Source organism: Rhyacophila brunnea, unplaced genomic scaffold (assembly GCF_057557595.1).
Source record: "Rhyacophila brunnea isolate RB1 unplaced genomic scaffold, BYU_Rbru_1.0 scaffold_15, whole genome shotgun sequence".
Taxonomy (NCBI): domain Eukaryota; kingdom Metazoa; phylum Arthropoda; class Insecta; order Trichoptera; family Rhyacophilidae; genus Rhyacophila; species Rhyacophila brunnea.
Genome location: NW_028232806.1, coordinates 848,384 through 870,671, shown reverse-complemented (window position 1 = coordinate 870,671; position 22,288 = coordinate 848,384). Strand labels below are relative to the sequence as shown.

At 36.1% G+C, this 22,288-nt stretch overlaps 1 protein-coding gene across 2 annotated transcripts; it reads left to right on the top strand.

Annotated features, from left to right (window-relative positions):
* The first annotated feature begins 4,975 nt into the window (after window positions 1-4,975).
* LOC147074741 (uncharacterized) lies at window positions 4,976-18,033 on the top strand. 2 transcript variants are annotated; one of them, XM_085942821.1, is made up of 8 exons: window positions 4,976-5,580; window positions 7,328-7,454; window positions 8,604-8,775; window positions 9,513-9,611; window positions 10,823-10,876; window positions 11,277-11,390; window positions 13,820-14,065; window positions 17,297-18,033. In XM_085942821.1, the coding sequence occupies exons 1-8, from the start codon at window positions 5,392-5,394 to the stop codon at window positions 17,811-17,813; spliced, it is 1,518 nt and encodes a 505-aa protein (XP_085798947.1). In that variant the 5' UTR covers window positions 4,976-5,391; the 3' UTR covers window positions 17,814-18,033. The 2 variants fall into 2 exon arrangements, with proteins under 2 accessions (XP_085798947.1, XP_085798948.1); XM_085942822.1 differs by lacking the exon at window positions 4,976-5,580 and adding an exon at window positions 6,852-6,947 and having other exon boundaries at window positions 17,297-17,951.
* The last annotated feature ends 4,255 nt before the right edge of the window (window positions 18,034-22,288 follow it).

The following is a 22,288-nucleotide window of genomic DNA, read 5'->3' as shown; positions in this document are numbered from 1 at the left end:
TCACATTCTACCTCCACTAGGAAGTTTGTATTGCGACGGCTACAACGCTCCAGTCATCGCTAATAGGCGACAATCCCACCACAGGCCTAACAGGACATCATGTGGTGGCTCCAGGTGATAGGCTCCTCAGAGTTGACACACAGAACGACATTCAATCACTTCCTGACGACAGACGCAGCCGACCCAGGCTAGGGAGCCCAACTGAATGAATACCACCTATCAGGTACGTGGGAACAAGACCAGTTAGCATGGCATGGCATTCCAAAAGGAAGGAAATGTTTGCAGTTCAATCTCGGGTACAATCAATCATAGGATCAGATCTGCTTCTGCAGACAGACAACAAAACAGTAGTGGCATACATCAACAACGAGGGCGGCACAAAATCTGTCACCCTCCTAAACCTATGCCGACAGGTACTAGTATTTACCAGTCGAGCCAACATCACGTTTACTGCACAATACTTCCGCAGAAATTACAACTGCGTGGCAGATCATCTCTCCCGCAGAAAACTCATTCCCGAATGGTACCTCATCAACACCGCAACCACCCCCCCTGTTTCAAAGATGGGGTGTTCCCGAGGTCGATTTATTCGCAAGCGAAACAGCACATGTCATTGCAACGTATGTGTCACGAGACGTTACAGACAGTGGCGCGCTGTTTCACGACGCCTTCAGCCGAGTGTAGGATTTCAGACTGGCGTGGATATTTCCCCCCCCAAACATACTTTCACGAGTCCTAGCGCACCTGAAATCTGAACCTCAAAAGGGAAGTTCTTACTAGTGGCACCGAGCTGGAAACAATGCTTTTTGGGAGTGGACTTACGAAAAAGGGCGATAGTACCTCCTTATACAATGCCTCACCTACATACGACACGAGTAGGTATGGAGACCAACCGTCCACCTCCAAGGACCCAGGACCTGTCCCTTTAACTATGGATAATTTTGGGTGGGATGAAATAACATCAAATTGAAAGGTGGAAGAAAGGGCACTCCTTACTTCCAGATGGCGGCCTTCGACTCTAAAAACTTACAAACCAGCTTGGAACAAATGGAAGACAATGACATGGTGTAAGCATGAACTTAATGGATCATAATAGCCCTCAACCAATGGAATTGGCCAGATACCTAGGCTACTTGCACAACATGGAAGGTTTGTCGTACAACACCATCCTGTGCATAAGTCAGCCATAGCCACATTTTGCAAACCGATTATCAATGTAGATATCAGCATCAACGTGGTAGTACAACACAATATGTTACAGGCAATTTCGGTTTATAAAACGAAACCCGTCAAACTACCGGTTTGGGATCCAGGACGAGTGGTAGATCATCTTAGGAAAACAACACCGGTGGAGTACAACCTATTCGAAACGTCTCGCAGGACAGCTACCTACTCGGCTGCTTCTCGCATCGGGATGAAGGGTTCATGACCTCACACTACTCAGTAATAGTAGACAATGGATTAGTGCAGGGGTTCCCAACCTTTTACTCTAGAGCACATTCTAAAATATCGGTAGGGTGGCGGGCACCACCTATTTTTAATCGACAAACTCCTTCCATAACTTCTCATTTTCCCATAATTTATTTTCTTATATTCATAATTTATTAATAAATAATAAACAAAAATGTTTCAAAATAATAAAACTATTATTCAAATTGCATACACACAGAGAAATGTATTTACAAAACGTAAACAAAGTAAACAAAAAACACAAATACAAAGAAAACATTTTATAAAAAAAATAGAATATCAATATGTCAATGTGATCTTTGGCATTGCATATCATTGGCCAGTGCCTCATAATTAGGAGAGTATGACGATAATCCTGTTAGCAAACAATCATAAAGATGCTCATCGGTGAGTCGAGATCTATATCTTGATTTTATTAAGTTCATGTTTGAAAACAATGATTCGCATAAATATGTCGAACCGAAAAAATGATTCAATTTTATATGCCGCTTTTTTCAAAAATGGGAACTTTTCTCTGTCCACTGTATTCCAAAAGTCCTCTGATATTAAGGATTTAAGCAAAATATCATTCTTAAGCTCCAAAATTTCTAACTCTAGTTCTTTTGTCTTACCTTGAACAAAATATGCAATACATGCGGCAATTTCCATTACATTTATTTGGCAAGTAAAAGGATTGATACAGAAGGAAACAATTGGCTCGATATCTATTCTGTAAACTGCAAAAATCTCTCTTCAAATTGTTTTTTTAACACTTGAAGATGCTTAATAAATAATAACCCGTTTAATTCATTGTTACCTAGCATTTTATTCATATGTGGGAAATGCACGAGAGAATTGATCTGCAGATGTGATATCAACAAATCCAATTTAGCTTTAAATGACTTTACAGAGCTTATCATTTCAGCTATGTTTTTGTCTTTCCCTGCAACTCCAAATTTAAAGAATTCAATTTTTCCATGATATCTGTGAGAAATCCCAAATCAATCAGCCAGCGAGAGTCAGCTAGTTCATCATAATTTTCCTTTTTATCGTTTATAAATGTTTTTATTTCTTCAATTAAACTCACAAATCTTGTAAGAACCTTTCCTTTACTGAGCCAAAGTACTTCAGTATGCAGAATAAGATCATGTTTTTTATCTTCAGTATCTTCTAACAGGGCCTTGAAAAGTCGGTGTTGCAAAGGAGCTGCTCGAATAGAATTGATTATTTTTGTAACTATTTTCATAACGTGTTCAAATGGCAATATTTTACATAATACAGTGGTAGGATATAAAGTTTGAAAATGATTCATCCTTCTTGCAGAGGGCAATAAATCCTTTGTTTTTACCTACCATTGCTGGTGCCCCATCGGTGTTTATCGCAGACAGCTTATGCAAAGGCATATTTATTGACTTGTCGTATGTTCTGAATGTATTATAAATATCCTCACCCCTTGTCTATTCTTTCATAGGTAATATTTGCAATATTATATCCTCTTTTACTGTGAAGTTACTAAATACCATTCTCACCATAACTGCTAACTGTGCGGTGTCTGATATATCTGTTGACTCGTCAAATTGTAGCGAGAACCAGTCACATATTTCCAAGGCAGTCTTTAACTGAGTTTGTATGTCTGTTGAAATTGCATGTATTCTTCTTGTGACGGCGTTATTTGACAACTGTAAGTCTTGTATTGCTGAAACAATCTCATGTTTGTTAGAAAATCCATCAAACAAACAATCGGCACCAGTCAAAAATAGTTTTTTAAACAACTCACCATCATTGAAAGGTTTCTTCATTTTTGCGAGCATGTGAGAAATTTTGAAAGAAGCAATGGTGGCCTTTTTAGAATTTTCCACATGTCTAGTGAAAACAGTCTGTTGTGCAGTTAGACTTGATTTTAGTTGACATATTTTTTTCCTTCTTACTTCAGATTTAAGTGGATAATTCACATCAAAAGTGGCATGAATTGTCTGAAAGTGTCGTTCAACATTATGTTTTTTCGGCACTGCAATACTACTACCACACAACAAACAGGCGCATTTATTTTTCACATTAAGGAAACCATATGATTCCTCCCAGTCAGTGTTAAAATTATAGGTTCGTTGTCTTTTACTCGGTCCACTCATTTTAGAACTATATAGAAGGAATATGAAAACTCCTAATTCGTTTTTCGTCAGACGAAAATGTCTCCTAGCTAACTGTTGCGACCCGAACGGGGCAGTAATCGCAATCACAATGACAACAACGCGGTTCCAGGCGGGGAATGCTATTTGCACATCACTCCTTGTACACGCCGAAAACCCGAACTGAGCCGATGATCGCCGAAGCAATCGGGACGGTACGAGCACGTGACTACTGTCACGTGCTTTGGCGCTCATCGGCTCAGTTCGTGGCGTTCGTTCACTTCGGGTTTTCTGCGTGTGTCAGGCTAGCGTGAAAATTCTGACTCTGTCGAATAGTGGCGGGCACATATGAATCGTTCCGCGGGCATGGGGTTGGGAACCCCTGGATTAGTGGATAAAAGTGACCACATAATTGTATGGCCAATGTTTGGCGCAAATACAGATACCGCCAAGCATCGTCAATCGCAATAGAAGCTAAGCTCTTTCACTTGTCAAAAATCGACCCAGTATTCTGGTTACGGAAACTCGTCTGCATGTCAAACCCAAGGAGAGAGGAAGGTGGGGATATTTCGGAATTATTTATATCTTCAAGACGACCACCAAAACCAGCCACCAGGACAGTTATAGGGAATTGGATAAGGTCAGTACTGTTGGAAGCAGGGGTACAAGAACCACCAGGCAGTGTCCGCTCAGTGGTGGCTTCCTTAAACTGTAAATATACCCAATAGATGATATTTTAAAGAGAGGTAACTGGCGTAGTGAGTCGACATTTCACGACAACTATCAGAGAACGATGGACACACCACCAACAGAAGGGGAAAATAACCCATTAACTTCTCTATTCAACGATATACATTGAAAGTCACGATGGTCTATAACTCGTCAATGAATCAATGTCACATACAGGAATTTGGTATACTTACCCAACACCAGGTGATAACAAACAGATATCTCAAGGACTTCAAAGTCAAATTCGAATAATGAAAGGAGTTTTACCTACCAATAAAACTCTTATTATTCATGTTTACTTTGAAGTCCAGGTAAATTATACCTGGTTCCTTGAGCCATATCATAATGAAGACAAAGGGTCCCAAACTCCATACATAAAAAATGATCGCGCGGGTATGACCAGTAAATAAACACGGAGGAATGATAAAGGACAAGAAAAAGGAAAATAAATTAGTAGAATTTAACCTCACGCGGAGAAGAAAGAGCAAACCTTCTGTCAAGGACTTCAAAGTCAACATGAATAATAAGAGTTTTATTGGTAGGTAAAACTCCTTTCATTATACAAAACAATGTACCTAAACGGTTTGTTATCTCACTTTACCTCTACAATTTTTTTTTTACGTCATGTCAAGATCGATGTCTATGGAAATTCTTAAGCAATTTTATTAATACTTAGTAATTAGTATTTGTGCAGGGAAATAAATTATTAAAAACAAAATTAGTCATGGTTAACCGAAGATTAAATTGTAGATTTTAAAATGGAAAAGGGTCGTGATATTATTATTATGAATACGTTGACAACTCCATTAAATATCTGGCCCTGACAACACTGAATTGACCAAATTCAGCTGTCATCAGATTTGCGGGATACTTTTTTTGACGTTTCTAAAATAATAATTAGTTTTCTTTTGTTTACGTACATCATAGAATAAAAATCGCGTTATTTGTTTATTGTTTCAAGATTATAATGTGATCATAATATAATCTACACTCTACTAGTTGGTGTGACAATGTCTTTTTATATGTATGAATAGCTTTGCTATTTCATCATACTGGAGCGAAATCGCATACAAATCTTATTGCATCGATGATGGACCCATTGATAAATCACCCAATCAAATTAGAAAATGACGAAGATCATCCCAATCGCTTGGATGATGTGTGCCAAGCCTGTGCCACCACTGGTGGTGACCTTAAGCACATGACAGAAATGTATAATTACGATGGCAACATGGAGGTATACTCAGTGATGCTGGAGTATTGCTTCTCTATCAATGTAAGTTCAGCATGATGATTGTTTTCTTAATTCATTTGCATGTCAGCCCTTTGATGTTCAACCCACTAGGTATCTACTCACTTATTTCACACAGGCCTCTGTCTTTTATCTTTGCCCTGCTCTGTTCCATTTGTCATCCGTCTTTTCCAAGAAAAAACAAATAAAACAAAAGTGTTAACAATATTTAAATATACAGAGTACACTGGGTGTACTGAGTGTAAGTAAATTCAATTTTAAAACTACACAAAACAACGTCCACTTAAACTCTTCTCACGCAAGTTGGAATATATTCATATCTATAACGATTTGGTAGAACATAGTTATGGCCCTCCCAATTGGCATTACCAATGGTTCAGCACTCGAAATGAACTGGAACGCACCGGAGCACGTGAAATTTCCGAGATTATCGCTCCGTCTCGTAGAAAAATGAAAAATTGCAATACAATTCGAGAATTTATAAAAAGTAATATAATCATTTACTTACATATATATTTAAATATATTTTTTAAAGTTTATAATATGAAACTTATCGGAATCATATTAAAAATAATGTTTATGACGTGATGTACAACATTATGCCCAAATCTTGCACGCCACAAGCCCATTTAAGCGTCCGTCTATACAATATTTGCAAAAATTTATGACAAATATGTTAATATTTTCGGAAAATTATCGAGCGCTTCGGTTCGTAAAATTATTCATTTCGAACTCTGTAATGGTTAACTCTACACCTTGGGAGAGCAAACAACTGATGCTCCCGATTTCTAAGACAGTTATCAGAGACACAGTTCAATACTACCAAGAATGACAGAATGAGTTCACGATAATTTATGTGATTTTCTTAAAGCCTGGGTGTTTATGTGATTGTTTATCTTCTTCTTCTTCTTTGGCCATATCCGCCCCTTAACTGGAGCATATGGACACCACGCGGCGCCTCCAAGAATCCCTGTCGCTCGCCAGTCTTCTTGCTTCGTTCCAGGTCAAACCAGCATCCCGTAGCTCCGCCGTATACACTCTGTAGATTGTATTTAGCAGCCTTTCAGGTTGCCGGAATCCGGTCGGCTTGAAGAACAGGCAAGCCAGGTTAAAGTTCTCTTCTGGCATCCGCAGCACGTGGCCGAGCCAGGTCCAACGTCGCCTCTTCACTTTCAGCATGATGAGAGGCTGCTTGGTGCGTTCTCTTATCTCCTCGTTGCTCCTAAAGTCATACCACCGCACTCCCAGTATTCGTCGCAAACATCAGTTTTCGAAGCACAGTATACGGTTGCTCTGAGCCTTCGTAAGGTGCCATGATTCGCTACCGTAAAGCAGCACCGTCAGAATGCAAGCGTCAAATAGGCGCCATTTGATTTTGACCGAGTACAATCGTGAGTCCCAGACATTTCACATCGAGTTGAATGTTGCTCCAGCCATTCCCATTCGGATAGCGAGCTCTTTCTGCAAAATGCCATCTCCCGTGATGTGTACCCCCAGGTACTTAAAGCTGTCGATGCTCTCGATGTTTTGTCCATCGCTTTGTCCACTATCTTAACGTTTTGTCCATTATCTTCTACTACTGCAATAATCTGTTTCACTACACTACTCTCATTGGGCAGCATGGCCTGTTGTACTGTTTAAAAGAATATCTTGAATTTATAATATATTTGTAATGTTTACTTATAATTATGTAAAATATAATATAAATATTAATTTGAACTCTTGCGCCTGTTTTTTTCTTGTTACGATAATGATCCCTTTGATGTTGCAGGTAAGTGAAAATGAAAAAGTCGGAACTGTTAACATGATTTGCGAGTCCTGCATCAAAAGACTCCGAGGAGTGGTGATGTTCAAAAGACAAGTGGAAACTGCCCAAGAAACCATCAAACTATGCCTCGGTAATACTTTGAACTTATCAATAATTGATATCAGGAAACACAATCAACAATATTATTGCAATACAGTAACTCCTGTACTGTTTGTATAGTACAGGGGTAGTCAAACTGATCTCTATCGCCCACTAGTGGGCGTTCCAGCTTTAATGGTGGGCGGTAGAGGTTTCAAAAACATTTCATTATGTTTTCATAAAATTCTTCATGCTTCTATGTATGCAAAGTATAAATAAAAAGATAGATTTAACTACAGTAAGTTGTTTTATAAAGATTTATTCTGCCAAACTTAGCGAAAGTCTGACATAAAGTATTTGGTGAGTAATTATTATTATTTGCTTTAACTTGCTGTAACTCTGCTTTATAAATTTTATAAAGTAAAATTACTTCCCTACTTTATAAATCACCATTAATGTGGAACCGGTGGGCGCTTAGAAAATTTTACTACTAACAGAGATACAAAAGTGTGCGGTAGGTATAAAAAGTTTGACAACCCCAACTAATAACACATAACCAGCAATTTATAAAACTTAAAATTTTGTGACATTATTCTATGTCATTGTGCCACTGTGTGTTGCCTTGTGCCATTGATTCTTATCATAATGCCTAATAGTTATTGAAAAACGGTGATGGTGGTTATATAAAATATTTTTATTCCATAAAATAGTATTCAGTATTCTATGCCATTATTGTGCCACTGTGTGTTGCCTTTACCTAATAATTATCGGAAAAAGGTGATGGTGGTTATATAAAATATTTTTATTCCATAAAATAATATTAGTTCTTTCTCTCGAATCTTTCGAATTATTCTTTTGTCAACATGCAAAGTATATGTTTAAATTAAATTTCATGTAACACATATGTTGTTAAATAGATTTGGTAGAACTTTCTTTTCGAGTTTATAATTGACCCGTAATTTTAGAAAAAATTGCAATATTTTACAGATCTTCTCTACCATTAAAAAAAATACTAAAATTAGTAGAGGAACACCAATTTTATTTTATTATATATCATGATTTTATGCGTTTACATATCTGCCTTGAAATTCACTGCTCTGTCTACCTGTTCGCCGGTAGAGCTAGCTGTCATTGACAGTTGCAAAGTCCGTTGTTTTTGTGCTAAGCTGAAAAAAGTATTTATTTATGTTTTGTATTTCAGAAGGGAAGACCAGTTTTCCGTCATCGAGTCTTTTGCAATCACGAGAAGATGATGCATTTGACTTCAAAAGCAAGTATCCAGAACTGTTGCCGAGTGACAGTAACGACAACTTTTTTGAAGAAGATTCCATTGGCGATTCACATCCGCCACCTGAAGATAATGACCAAACGATGTGAATAATTTACTATTATATTATTATGTGCATCTTTGTTTTCTAAATGCTTTATAGAAACCCCGTTTAAAGGGCTTTGGCATGCAAACTATTTTACTTGATGCTATGATGTGAGAGACATGAAGAAACTCTTTTGATTGATCACTTGCTCGATGGATGTATCAGCCGGGTGTGTTACCTTTTGGGATCCTTCTTAAACATTCTTCAGCGAGGGATAGAATTTGGTTTTTTCTTTCTTAGAATATAGGGTGGGTTATGTCAATCATGGTGAATCACTCATTGTCTGTCTCTTAGGCAGAGAGGAGCGCAGGGCCTCATATCTTTAGGTGATGCTGACGGTCGGCATACTAGCAGTTGGGTAGAATCGACTCGAGAGGTGGACACAGGGGCAAAGGGGAAATAGAGACTAAAATGTTCTGCCTGTTGTAATTTTTCGTTTGAACAGTAACTGCAGATGTGCTTCTATCGTTGGACAAGGCTTATCTGCTGATGTTCTTGAGACGGTCCCAAAGAATTCGTAAACCCGATTGAAATTTTTTTGACATATCGATTGTCGACTCGCTGGTTTGACTGTTTGTGACATGCTGATATTTTTTACGCTTTCTTTCTTAAAGAGGAAAAAAATCATCAGGTATTTGGACTGGTACTCTTTTAAATATACCGTCCCGAAGCTGGAGCTTCTAAGAAACATGAAATCTTGTCACTGGCAATTTACAAAACCTTTTTTTATTTTTCAGATTAAATGGCGTTGGTGAATCTAAGGTCAACATAATTCCAAAATGTGAAGAGGAAAAAATTTTATCCATCAATCTTGTTCAATGTGATAAAGAAATAATGTAAGTACCTATGCCACAATATATTAATTATTGTACCTGACCTTATCACTCGTGTGACGAATCTGTGCAAATACCATGCGTCATTAATCCATTAATTGAAGTTACCAAGTAACGTAGGTAGGTTTTTACCACCGTGTATGTTGAGCTAGAATTATAAAAAATACGAAAGATTTTTATTTTTCCAATTAGTTTGGCATCGGTTGTCTGGTAAAACTATGTGACAATACAATAAGGAATTAAATATGTACAGCCCTGAAACATTACTGACTGAATTATTGTTTTACCTTTGAGTGGAGGGCGAATATGTCACAATGTGTTAATGGGTCATAAAATGTCAGGATTATTTTTATTACCTTCATAAAATAAGCAATTATTAATGTTTTAAAAAAAATCGTTTAGTAATAATAAAATTAAAATAATTTTCAATGGACTGGCTCATGAAATATTGTACTTTAATACGATTTATTGAATATTTTTATATGTCAAGACTCTGAAATCATTTCGAATTAAAGGTATGGTTTTATATGAAAATAATGTTCGAGGGACTATTTTTTTGCGAAAATTTCGAATTATCCGTGTTCTTATTAACGAGGTTTTACTGTATGCGGTGCTTCCAAGAATCCCCGTGGTTTGCCAGTCTTGTTACATCTTTCCAGGATATGTTAGCATCTCATAGCTCCGCAGTATATACATGTGGATGGTATGTAGTGGCCTGCGAGTACATGTAACCTACTTTAGATACCATTGCCCTACATATTATGGCCAATATTTATGTCCAAACTGCAATGTACTACATACATACTATTCATACGCGACGTCGGTTAGTAATTAAAGAATTAATTGATACCTACCTTAATTTAATATACTAAAACCGATAGCCAACATTATAACGCAATTTTATAAGCATTTCATGTAACAACTACTAGTTTAAATCGTCATATTTTAGTAAGATGCCCGTAGTTTAATTGGAAAGGCATACTGGCGCAAATCCTGCAGATACAGGTTCAAGTCCCGTCGGGTGTCGTATTTTTTTCTACAAAATGATTTTTTCTAGTGTGTATAGGCATGAGATGTTTTCAAATTATTTATATTGAAATGCTATCATCTCAGACAGGGCTAAATTATTTTCGTATTTATTATTTGTATTCTGTGATTTTCCTAAACCATAAAACTAAATTGAAATATTAATTTTCTTTCTATGTCCTTTTCAGCCAACAGTGGACACATAAAAGAAGGATTTACCGTACCTTTCAGCAGCAATGCAAGTAAGTACATGCACATTTTTTTTTGGAATAGTTTAAAGTGTTATTGACATCTTCCATGAAAGGATTACTTTTTTTGAATTAGAATTTGCTTGGAATTTTTGACATTTGCATTTTAAAATTGAGGACAATCATTTTCAGACCGACCGAAAGTTTCTGTGGACCAGCTGTTGGGAAACACTAGACTAGGTTGCTAGTTCGAGGCTGATTGTGGGCGTTTTTCGATTTTAGAATCAGCTATGATGATTTTTATTACATATCAGCCAAATTCACTCTGCAAAATTTCCGTGCCACTCTTAAAAAACATTACTTAAAAAACTGAAACAATCATATTATTATTATCCTTTGTGCCCGATTAATGTTAAATCAAACAATTCCATTATTCTGTCCTTTTATTTTGCAGTAAGGTGCTGAAAACTGAAAATGGCAACGTAACTGAAGCGGAATCACCGATCAAAATTACATTGGATCCAAACACCATGCATTTCTATTTGAACCCCAACCAAACTAAATGCAGGTATGTCCTTATTTTAATATAACATGTAATATATATTGAAACTCTTTTCTGAAAACCTTTCTTTTGTCAACTGATTGGAAGGTTTGAATGATCCCAACTTGATCGAGGGTTGAAGGCTAAATTATTGTATATTCAAGACTCAATATAGGTTCACAAGATACACCTTCTGCCCATGGAGGAAAGTGTGACTGGTTGACTTAAATCAGTGGTGCACAAGCTTTTTGAAAGAAGAGCCAATTTATCCATTTTCTAATTTTTCACGGGCCTCAAAGGGTAAAAGTGTTGAAAAATAATGATATCTAGTATAATAGGTGAGATATACGTTTTATTTTTAATTTAATAGTTACATAATTTTATCAGCAACTTCAATCACTCTCCACTCCGCATTACGTGCATATTTGCACGGAGAAAATTAGTGCAGACACGATTGATTTGTTAGAAAAATATAAAAGGTACATAAAGAACTTTATACACACACTATACACACATAGGTACACAAACAAATGTTTCATAATCGAACTGTATTTTTTCTGTTAACCCTTTTGACGCGAGCCATTTTCGGGGGAATTTATTTTCAGTCAACTGATCTGTTAAAACGGTCACTACAGCTAAAACAGATCGATTTCAAAATTAAAAAATAGATTAATAGATGAACTATATATCAGTTATTCCAAATGCACCAAGAAATAAACTATATTCGTGACATTCTCACTAAAATAAATCGAAGAAAATGAAGACGCTAAAAAATATCCAAGCATTGACCGCGCATTCAAAATGGCGGCCTTCCAGTCTTCACATACACGGTTTCAACACATACTACCGAGCAATTCGCCGCGTTTGTTTTTGTTATACACAAGGGCTGACTTGAGTACATGCTGCCGGAGTTGCTTACGGTCTATGACAGATATATTACTAAATCACTTGTGGAATAATCAGTGGGTTATCGCTTATCGCATTTAGTAAGTCGTAAACTCAAATTTTATTACCGTTTCAAATTCTGAACCTATATTTATTTTCGTCACCATAAAATAATGTTGTCATCCACTTATTCATTAGGATGTTTTGGAGAATAAAACACTAAAAATAATTACCGCACTGCTAAAATACTATTATAATATAATTTATGAGGCGCCGTTGGCTTTTTCATTGTACAAAGGGCCTGTCGAATAATCGCCAGGCATAATAAGACCATGTGAACAGAGCTAACACAGTTTCGTGGCACATAAAAAATTAAAATTATTACCCATTATAATAATGTAAATATCAAATATGGAACAATGAACAAAGCCTTACAAATTTACTGGAGAGCTGTGCGTCGATAAAATATTTTCCAGCATTATTTCTTCGATAATATTGTGGTAGTGACATTTTGGCGGGTGAAATAATTATTTCACATATATTTATAATGACAAAAAATACTAAAAACAAATCGTCAAAATGTTTCTATCGAGATCACAAATCACTAAGAAAAAATACATAACACTAACATAATCGTAATAATTAATTAAAAGGTAAATAAAAATATTATCGATGCACACTTTTCGATGCATGACCAATGTTTTGTTTTGATAACCTTGGTGACGCATCGAGTACACCCGTCTTCGCAATGGCGCGCGATTCAAATGACTGAATAACGAGTGTTCTTTTCAAAAATATATTTCCTTGTGTTTTACTTTACATTTTTATGATCTGTTGCCTGATATGTCTACCTAAAGGTTTGAACTAATTTTTAAAGCATATTATCCACAAGTGTCTCTTCTAGTTTGGTCAAAAATACGAGATAAAGTCTATGGCATGTTTCCATGCCATACGCAGTGTAAGGGTTAAAACAAGCAATTTTTTAATATCGATTCTCAAATGTTGTGCACTGACAAAATTCCTGGAGAACTTGATACTAAAATGCGCATTTCGAAAACAATAATCTAAAAATAGACTGCACCTGCACCACATTATTTTCGGTTGCAAATCTATACCCGTGAAAATATAATCATATTAAATAATAAAAAATAGCATTAAGTTTTCTATCAGTGACGATTCAGATTATATACCTTTGCTACTGCATAATTTGTTCACATATAGAACACAGATTTTTATCATATTCAATAAAAAAATTTGGTGATGAAGTACTTGTTATTTTGGGCCGCAACATATGCCATTCCGGGCCGCATTTGTACACCACTGACTTAAATCTTTAAATCAAACAGTATGCAACAATATCTTGCGGCGCATTAGATCTCGCACAGCGGATCTGTGAAGGGATAGAGAGAAACTGGAAAAGGGTCACCATAGATAGGGGCTGGTGAAGAGAGTAATTTTAAGAAGTTAGGACCGATTGGTGGTGCATATTCCTCATTCTCTGATATTTGTTCTTTTTTTCCTTTTGTTTTTTTCTTCGTAAATAATATAGCATACATATTATTTCTTTCTAGTGTATGCGATCTGAATTGTGATGACCATAAACACTTGAAAAAGCACTTCAATGTTCATCTTCCGGATCTTATTTGTGACGTATGCGGGAGTGCTTTCCGAAACGTGGGAAAGTTTTTGAAACACCGAGACAAACACTTTCCCGACTATGAGTTCACTTGTCCGAAATGCCCCAAAATCCACAACACTGAGAGGTTAAGAAATGGACATGTCAAGAATATGCATAGGAATAGACCAAGAGGAGAGAGGTAACTATGACGAATGCTGTTCACCAGTAGTTGAAGATATCTATTGGTTACCGTGAAACCTGTCAGGATGATTTTATTATGTGTCACAGTTATTGGGTATGGAAAGCTTTGGCATCGCAAGCTTTGCAGGAAGAAAAACTTTCTATGTACAGATTTGATTTAACCTCATCTAATAGATTTTTTTCTAATTCTATATTTTAAGCAGGTCACTTTTAGTAAAAAAAGTTTCTCTTTAATTCTCATGGGTGCTATTATGCCCGTTTTGATAATAAAAAAATCGGTGTATTTACTTATGTACGCGCGTTAGAAGTTATACTTCTTTGGCGTAACAAAACAAAAATAAAACTTGTGATAACCTAGATTCTTCGACTAGCTCTTAATTATCTTGTTAAATTACATACTCTAGAAAAAAAATGATTGGAACTTATTGGCTTATTGGAACGCCGTTGGTTTATTTCTATACACTTTAACTTATATTACTAAATTATATAATGGTTTCTCGTTGTTTTTTTTTTTAAAGTACCAACTGTCACTCTGACGTTTAATCATTTGTTTACGTCAGGAATTGCAAATGGCCGACAATAATAAATTCGCTGCCTAGGCAACGGAACAATTCTAAACTATAATATTATACTGTATAATCGTCATGATTGGAGTATCATACTGTGGTGTAATGGTAGTGCGTTCGGCTGATAACCGAACAATCGGTGGTTCGAATCCAATCGAATGCGTTTATTTTTGTGTGAAATGTAAAAACACTAAAGAAAAACGAGTCACTTAAATTTGAACAGAAGTTTTCGCGTCAATTACATCTCATATCTCGTTGTTATAGACTAGGTCATTTGAGTCATGAATAACAAAAATTTTCATCAAACGCTTATCTGAATAATGCTCGCACTTACTTCTGTCTTCAGAGCCTTCACTATGTACCGTCTGACTCGCTACTGTTTTCATAGTGTTCACAAAGTACCATCTGCCTTCATAGCATTTGCAAAATTGGCTAAATGGAAGCCATATATAACAGACGTATATATATATATAGATTCGTAAGTTCCATACAAGAAGATGCCCCCTATAATTGGCGCCGTCTATCGGCGTGACTATAATTTTTGACTATGTGAGCCCCAGAACATAAATAAAAGTCGATATTTCAAGTCAGATAGAGTTTATTGAAATGATAATAATATTGACATTATGAATAACATGATAAATTTATGGGGTCATAATCGTAACGCACTCCCACGATTGGTGGTAATTATTCGTCAGCACTTCCTGTCAGATTGATTTCTGACAGACAGACAGACAGACTTCATTAACTTCCTATGTGTAGCCTTAAGATTTCATTATAATTTTCATTGCTTGCTCTTATTTTGCGCAGCCAAAAACCCAACGATCGACATCATATTAATGTAGATTCTGAAACAATAATTTAAAAGTTTATGTCAAAAAATAAAATGACAACGGTCACCACTTTAACTATTGTAAGGCATAAAGCCCATTGACGCAGCGAGTGGGGCGCTCGCGCAAAATTTCTACAAGTGGCGCGTAAATCGTCGAAAATACAACGTAATCAAATACGCCAGCGCATATTGGAATTGACGACGCCTTGTGCCCGCGTGCCGCATGAGTCACCGTTTTTCGCTTCTCATTTATATTTCTCGCCGATATTTAATTACAAGCCCCGAGAAATAATATAATATTTTTATTGCTTTGTTATGGGAGACGCTGTAATAATAATTATTTTGTGCTTCTTGGGCCCCTTATTACATAGGTGAAGGGTAATGCGCGGCAAGAGGCGTGTGATTATGGTTATGAATATACGCTTCTTACGCCGACTGCGCCCGCTCGTCCGTCTTGATGGGCTTTATGCCTAAGAATGCACAAATATAATAGAGTATAAAAAATATATGAATATGAATAAAGTATAGACATTTTATATGTAATTTACTGAAACGTAAACTTCTTTATATATTTATGTTTGCGTTGGTAGATTTTGCAAATGTTAAAATTACAATACGTACTATCATTAATTCGATTTCATGACTGCAAAGAAAATTCAATGGACATACAAGCGTATATAAACATAATATAATAAAAGTAGACTTACCCATTAATTTATTTTATTATCAGCTTTACGAATTGCAAAACCTTTTTATCAGTAAGGTTTAAAAACGCCGTATATCAATATTATTCTGATGCTATAAGATAATATTATATTTTATTTGCATCAATGTCAACCCAATAATTATTGCACGATTACTTTTGTTTTGAAAATATCATGTAGAATTGACATGAAATTCGAAAATAATGACATGACATCAGTGACAAATAATTCACAGCTCGAGTGTTGATTGGCTGGGCCATGGGTGAGCTCTGATTGGTCATTGAACTGGCCTTATACTGTACTGTCATCTTTTATCATGACTGAGTATTTCTGATGTATTAAGTGGTCACGATCGCTGTATGGTAGATACATCCCCCTTGATGGAAACGTAGTTTTTAGCGGTCATCATTCAATCAGAGAGAGTCCAAAAGAAATTTTTGAGACTCCTTTACTTTCGGCTGTATGGATATTATCCGTGGCTCTATCCGACTGGCTTCCTCTTAGGTATGCTTACATACTGTAGCTTAAAATTTAGAAGGGATCTTTATTTAGCTACATATTTTTTCAGACTTATACGCGGCGTAAATGTGAACTCTGCCATTCTTGGTGGTGTTGGCTTGTGTGTCTCTGATAATTACCTTAGGAATCGAAGGCATCCGTTGTTTGTTCTCCCAAGGTGCAGAACTAACCTGCCATTAGTAATGCCAATTGGGAGGGCAATAACCATGTTTAATAAAATCGCTTCGGATATTAGGGTAGGGGATATATAGGGTCTATCAAAGTTCACTCTGTGTGCTTCCATCTACTTTTATTTTTGTTATTTTATTTTATTTCTTTTCTTATTTTATTACTTATTGTATTATTAACTCACATTTCTCTGTATTTTTATTTAAAAAAACACTTATTTTATGTCATGTCGTGAACGCTTTAAATTTATAATTTGTTATGTTCATTATATGTAAAATAAATAAATTTAAATTTGATGCATGCGTATAATGACTGTTTCATGGTCAGCCTCTGACTCGCATGTTTCATGTACATGTTTATTACACACCTTTATTATAATTTATTATGTACCTTTTTTTTTTCTTTTTGCTAATATCTATTATTTTTGTTTCATTTCACAGATGTAAGTATTGCGGAGAAATTATGAAGACGCACAGTATCATGAAGAAACATTTAATGGAAGTGCACCACAAAACGGAGGACGATTTCAAATGTGAGTTTTGCGGCATTATCCTCACAATCAACGGTTTAAAGCAGCATATTAAACGGGTCCACGAAAAGGTGAGAACTTTTGTCTGCGATGTTTGCGGCAAGGGCTTCTTCTGTCAGAATGGCTTCAGGAAGCACAAGTTGTCACACAGCGGTATCAGGAAGTTCCCGTGCCAAGTGTGTGGAAAGTCGTTTCTGAACAAATACACTCTCAATGCCCACAAGTTGATCCATTCCGATGTTAAGAGGTTCGTCTGTGTTGAATGCGGCCAAGGGTTTACTTACAAATGTTCTTTGAAGAACCACATCGCCTCTCATCATCAGCCGAAAGAGAAAAATAAAAAGCCGCCGGCACTCCAGTGTAAACGCCCAATTCTTAACGATTTCCTCGGAAATGCTGCATCGAGCATGTTTTTTTCAAACCAATAATGAGATGTGTATACTTACATGTAATGCAATCGATAAGACCGATGAGAAGGAAATCTGTGGATTTATTCAGGCTGATGATGATACATAAATGCAGGACTGTGCCAAGGAAGGGTGGTTACCGCCCGGGGATGCCTACATATAATTTCCGCCTTCATGCACAATTGTAACATTTTCTACTATACATGGAACAAATTCACAAGTAAAGTTGACCATTCAAATTTAACAACTTTATGACTCAGTTCCTGATGCCTTTTACCCTACTATGTACAAAATTACATTTTTGGAGAAATGTTTTATGGCCCTATTATTCTATTGAGACTTTGAGAAAATGCTTATAAGTATTATTTAAAATACATCGGTGATGCATATATTGGAGATTAAAGACTCCTTAATAGGAATATATCATGTATTTAATACATTTATGTAGTGTTTTTATTTCTTAAATATTGTTATTAATAAAATATTTTTTCGGGTATTTTTTGCTGTTCCCATAATCCAAATGCCTGGATGCTACGCACCCCAAACACCCCTGCTTGGCGCAGCCCTGCGAAAGTATTTAATATTCATTGGTATAATAATACATAATAATTATTATATAAAGAGTATTGATAATAAAATATATTTTAATGTTGACTAAGTACTGTCTATTTTTGTCTTCCTTCCTTTTTCATGTTTCATTTTGGTGTTCAACCAAATTCAACCCAAAATGTTGAACACATCTGCGAAAGATTTGAAAGGGTATGCGGTTCTGTTTAATATGTTGCAATACAAAAAGATCCGAAGTGAATGGTTTTCTGTGTCATAATTTTGACAAAAAACGCTTAGCAAATGCCTCGTACGGATATCCTTTGCGACTTTTACAGCTTACCATGACGTTTTCAGTGTGCTCTGCGCCTTACATCTTAATCTGAATGGAAGATTTTCGATTGACAGATTAGAAGACGCAAAAAACAAGCTTCGATAGGTATTTGATTTTAAAAAAGAAATTTTTGATCGCGAATTTAGAAAAAAAAAATAGCATTACACCCATGTATCTTGTACAATCCATATCGCTAATGCGGCACAACATGTTTTCAACGGTTATATGTAAGTTGTATGTAAAACATTTCAACGTGGCACAGTTCGCTGAAGCTTTCTTATCGGGAAGAGATGACCGCGTACTATACAGTCTCCAATTTTATTAGATGCAATATGAACATTAATTCAATTTTCATAGCTGATTTTGGAAAAATTTATGAATTCAAGAATAAAAAACCTAACCTAACCTAACAAATAATCCAGTATATCGGCTATTTTCAAAATTTGTTTGCTGCTGGCTTCCTGTAAAGTGTAAACCGACAAGAATCGTGTTTTAGTTAGACATGAATTTTATGTTGGCACTATACGACCTAAAGAGGTTGGACGGTCTTTAATATATGACCATAATATATTTCCGATACAATATTTCACGTTGGAGTGTGATACGGCGAACTGCATACGTACAAGTATCCGGACACGGTTTTCAACACTTATCACATAGAGCCTAAATAAAAATAGCTAATAAATAAATAGCGAAACATTTAAGTACACTTTTTACTAAAATCTTCAGTATTTCTTGTCAATGGACCAAATAGATACCATGCCTCCAGGAGTTCTTGTTTGTTACTTGCTAGTCTCGAGTATTCCTAGGCCATTCTAGCATCCCACATCTCTTCAGTGTGAATAGAGTATATTCATGAACAGTTTCCTGGACGTAAAAATATGAAAGAAATGATTATTTAGTCCAATTTAGATGTGATTATTGGACAATTAACACAATCACTGCGTACCTTTTAATTAATTTTTAATTACCACATTTAAATAACATGCTAATTGCATCTAATGGCCGTTTAACAGGGACACGGCACCAGTAAAGCAGCAGCAAACATGTTTGGAATCCAACGAGGCTGGTCTGTGGATTAAAAAGTCCGCAGATCATAGGTGCTCCACGCGAAAAAAAAATCCGAAGACTGTAAATCGTCTGACTTGCGTGCCAATGGAGCGCTGGCATTTGATATTTTACTCTCCGAGTTGCCAGACTTCGTCCGTCGATCACTACGTAAATTCGATTTGACATTAAGGTAAACGTACCAGTAGTTGACCATTTAAGAAAAAAATTCAACAAAAATAACGATTAACGTTTAGCATTACACCGAATGTTAGCAAAGCAAGTCTACTCATAATGGATCAAATGTCTTAATTAATATGACAAGACAAAAATTAAGAAAGGGTCTGTTACAAAAAAATTGTGTTAAATTTTTCAAGACCATGTTTTTGTTCCAGTAGTTGACCATCCAAAAAATTGAAAGTTCCAGTAGTTGACTACTATATGTTTCAGTAGTTGACCATGTCTAATCAGGGGTTCCAGTAGTTGACCACTATATTTTTCAGTAGTTGACCATGTCTAATCAGAAGGCTTTATGGCAAATCTGTCATCAGAGTTGCCTCAGGGCTTCCTGTCAGACCACTCTAGCCTATAGCTACTTGAATCAACTTGGTAGCAATGGGCGGTTCAGTAACAAGTTACATAGGAGAGGATTTTGTTTGACAGCCAATCATCAGCTTTGTTCAAAAATGTCTCTTGAATGAACTACGAATATTTGATGGACCAGCCACGGGTTCACTGGCGATTGGAGACGTAGTATCATTACAAATCCTTATACCAGCCTTAGGTGCACTGGCGATTGGAGACGAATCACCATCACAAGTCGTTAGACCAGATACAGGTGCCCTAGCGATTGGAGGTGAAACATCATAATTATTCATAGTATTCCAGGTGGCCAAAGACATCATATCGTCGGATTCCTCTTCTTGCAATGCCTCATCGATGAGTCTGACCGGGTCAGGTAAAGTGATATTTTCCAACTCATTTTTTACTTTTCGTCACAGCAGTGCGAACAGTGACTTATCATCTTTATCAGGTTCGTTGTTTTTGCGGAATGATTCAAGATTTTCGTCATCAATGTTTTTACTCAGGAACTCTCTCTAAATACCGCTTGGGTTCCTCTGATGTAACCATTGAAGGCACACTTTACGATTCTCCTGGTACTGTTACAGCTTAAAGGCTCCATGGACAAAGTCCTCATTTTCGGAAATTTATTGAGGAATTCTTTTGTACTTGTAGAGGACTGTCATTGGTGTGACAGCCCCACCGACACTCCCTGTTACTGTGACGGTTATGCATTCTTTATCGTCGGCATTTACCTGCTGGTACACTGTCTCGATTCCTTTTTTGGCTAAGACCCTGCTCCCCTAGGGGCGGCAGGTTATATGAAAGTATGGTGAAGCCGGCAGGTTATATAAAAAAGTATGGTGAGGTAGGCTGATAAACAATTTGCGGCAAAACTAACGTTAACATTATTAATTATATGGGTACGTTATAATGACCAAAGTAAATCCTCCGTGATGCCCTGCATTTTTTTTATCGCGTCGCTATTTCTCGTAAGTTGTCGGCTATTGTTGGCCTGCTTCATTCAGTTGCTATATATTCAGGGCAATAATTCAAGAAATTTTTGTTTTCCGAAGAAAAATACACAAACCCGTTGCTGAAAAAAAAAAAAAAAAGTTGACGCCTACGTCATCTACTGGACAGAACCACCCTAGACACTTCTAATTAATAAATAATCATCGTTCCATACTTATGAATGTAAAAATTGTTCAAAACTTAGTGAAATAATTTTATTTAATTTATCTAGTAGTTGACCACCCAGGTCAACTACTAAAAAAGTATTAAAAAAAGTTTGACTAGTTGACCCCCCCACAAACTTGCTTCCTTGTAAATATAACTTAAAAATTACAAATAATATGGATACTTCAATATTATGACTGCCCGTAATGCATTAACTTGATATTATGAAGTCAAAAACATTAAATTGCCATATGCTTACATCCACTGATATCCTTAACAATTTACTTAAGAAATTAAAAATAAAATGCTTACGGCGCAATGTGTTGTTTTCAAATAGCTGCTATGACGCTCCTATGACATATGGTGATGTGTTAGTTCCTCAATCCGACCACAGATGGCTTCACTTGTCTCAACTTTACAATTTAGAGCAATCCCGTGTCTACGTTTCTTATTTTGGGCATTTTATTGAAAAAAGGTCAACTACTGGTACATTCACCTTAATACGCAATCATTCCGACCGAAAAAAATCTGTAAAAATTGTTTTAAATATTTTTATTGATTGATTTGTTAATTTATTATTAACATTAGGAAATGAGAGATTTATCAATTATTTTATTATTTGTATTTATGAAATTCATAAAAGAAAACGTAAAACTTTTGTTGTTATCACTGCTATATTATTCTATGCAAGTCTACATAGGTATAAATAACACAAAAATAATCGGAAGACATTACGATAATCGCAACTTTTGACAGCTTGACTTTTTTATTCGTTCGTTGATCAGTAGCAGAGGATAGACAAATCGTACGATGTCCTAGGACTATTGGC